The sequence below is a fragment of the Penaeus japonicus genome, unplaced genomic scaffold (assembly GCF_977035675.1).
Source record: "Penaeus japonicus unplaced genomic scaffold, GWHDUDI00000001_assembly GWHDUDI00000042, whole genome shotgun sequence".
NCBI lineage: Eukaryota > Metazoa > Arthropoda > Malacostraca > Decapoda > Penaeidae > Penaeus > Penaeus japonicus.
In genome coordinates this window covers 15,869,666-15,871,356 of record NW_028234444.1, presented here as the reverse complement: position 1 = coordinate 15,871,356, position 1,691 = coordinate 15,869,666, and the positions used below count along the sequence as shown (strand labels likewise).

The following is a 1,691-nucleotide window of genomic DNA, read 5'->3' as shown; positions in this document are numbered from 1 at the left end:
GCAATTTATTGTAGAAAGGGAATTGGTCTAAAATTTTCTCCTGCCAGAATGTTTATGGATGTTGGTTTTGTCACAGTATGAAGTGGAGAGGCCATGTTACATTTTGGAGTCCTGTTCATGACAATTGCAACTGCAGCAAATGCTCAGAATAGAATCCCCCAACAGAAAAAAAAAAAATGGAATTGGCCAAAAACACACACTATTGGGTAAAAAAAAAAAAAAAAATGCAGGAAATGAAATCAGTCTGCTAATCTGTTTGTAACAGCCAAGACCTGTGATGCTGCAATACACTTTCACTACTCTTTTGCAAAATTCTTGACACAGGCAAGAAAAAAGCAAGAATTGCTCTCGATGGTTTCTGTAGGTTGATTTATTTGAAGCAGGGCAAGCAATAAGCCTAGACACGGGTTGGCCAGACCATATATGATGCTGACACAAGGCTGTATAAACTTATATAATAATACCATGGCCAAAGGGTTAAGATGCAGTGATTTTAATGAGTAGTTTGTAATAAAAGCAAAGCTTTGGGCTTGTTCAGTTACATTAGAACAAGGGAAGTTATTTTGTAAATTTGGAAATTAATTGGCAACCAGCCTAAAACCTTTCCAGTGTCTGGATGATTGTTTGCTATATATTCCTATGACTTATTTCCCACTATATATAGTAGTCTTACATAAATTTAATTGTTTTAAAAAGTACCCCTGAACTTTGATAGACAGGATTGGCAGGCCAATAATTCCTTTGTAATGCTAACTGTACCTGATCTCTCTAAGGTTCTCTGGATGAGGCGCATCCGCATTCTCCGACGCATGTTGAAGAAGTACCGTGAAAACAAGAAGATTGACAAGCACCTGTACCACGAGCTGTACTTGAAGGTAAGAACTTGCAGAAGAGGACTTGGCTTCTGTTCGTAGAGTGTGAAGGGATGACTAGGACAAGGTTGATGTCCTGTTAAGTTTGTGAAGGTACCTTTGGAAAATCATTTATAAATTGGTTGGAAAGGTTTTTACAGATTTACAGTATTTAAAATATTTGAGAGGGGCACAAGCTAGTCAGGGTAACTAAAAAAGATTATCTAGGAAATTACCAAACACAATATTAGCAAATAAAAACCTTATTATAAATTAGGACTTTCGAACATAAGTACCCATACTTGTTCAAAATAATATATTACACACATGTGAAATTTTTGAAGGTTATATTTGGGAATGCCCAATTTAGTTTCCATGCTAACAAAAGTGTTAAATTGTAGTTCTAACGCCAAGGTATCTTATAACCTGTAGGCCAAAGTTATTTTATTATGTCAGGTATTTCATGTTTTCCAGAATAAATTTATATGTAGCATGATTGGTATGTAATCCTGCTCAAGTGTGTATAGAGATATCATGGAAGACTTCTGTGATTTACCACCTATCAGACTATCTAATTTAACCCTTTTGTCTTTCAGGTTAAGGGTAATGCATTCAAGAACAAGCGTGTCCTCATGGAGTACATCCACAAGAAGAAGGCCGACAATGCCCGTGCCAAGATGCTCAGCGACCAGGCCGAGGCCCGCAGGACCCGTGCCAAGGAAGCTCGCAAGCGCAGGGAAGAGCGTCTGGAACAGAGAAGGGCTGAAGCTCTTAAGATTAAGGACGAGGCCTAATTATGTACTTTGCGGAGAAAAAAATAATAAAAAAAAGCCAACAAAA

At 37.6% G+C, this 1,691-nt stretch overlaps 1 protein-coding gene across 1 annotated transcript in view; it reads left to right on the top strand.

Moving 5' to 3' along the window:
- RpL19 (ribosomal protein L19) overlaps positions 1 to 1,691 on the top strand; it is a 3,268-nt gene extending 1,577 nt beyond the window's left edge. The window contains exons 4-5 of the mRNA XM_043006452.2: positions 774 to 875; positions 1,448 to 1,691. Of these exons, the coding sequence (XP_042862386.1) occupies positions 774 to 875; positions 1,448 to 1,645 (300 nt within the window). The 3' untranslated portion in view covers positions 1,646 to 1,691. The remainder of the gene's footprint in view (positions 1 to 773; positions 876 to 1,447) is intronic.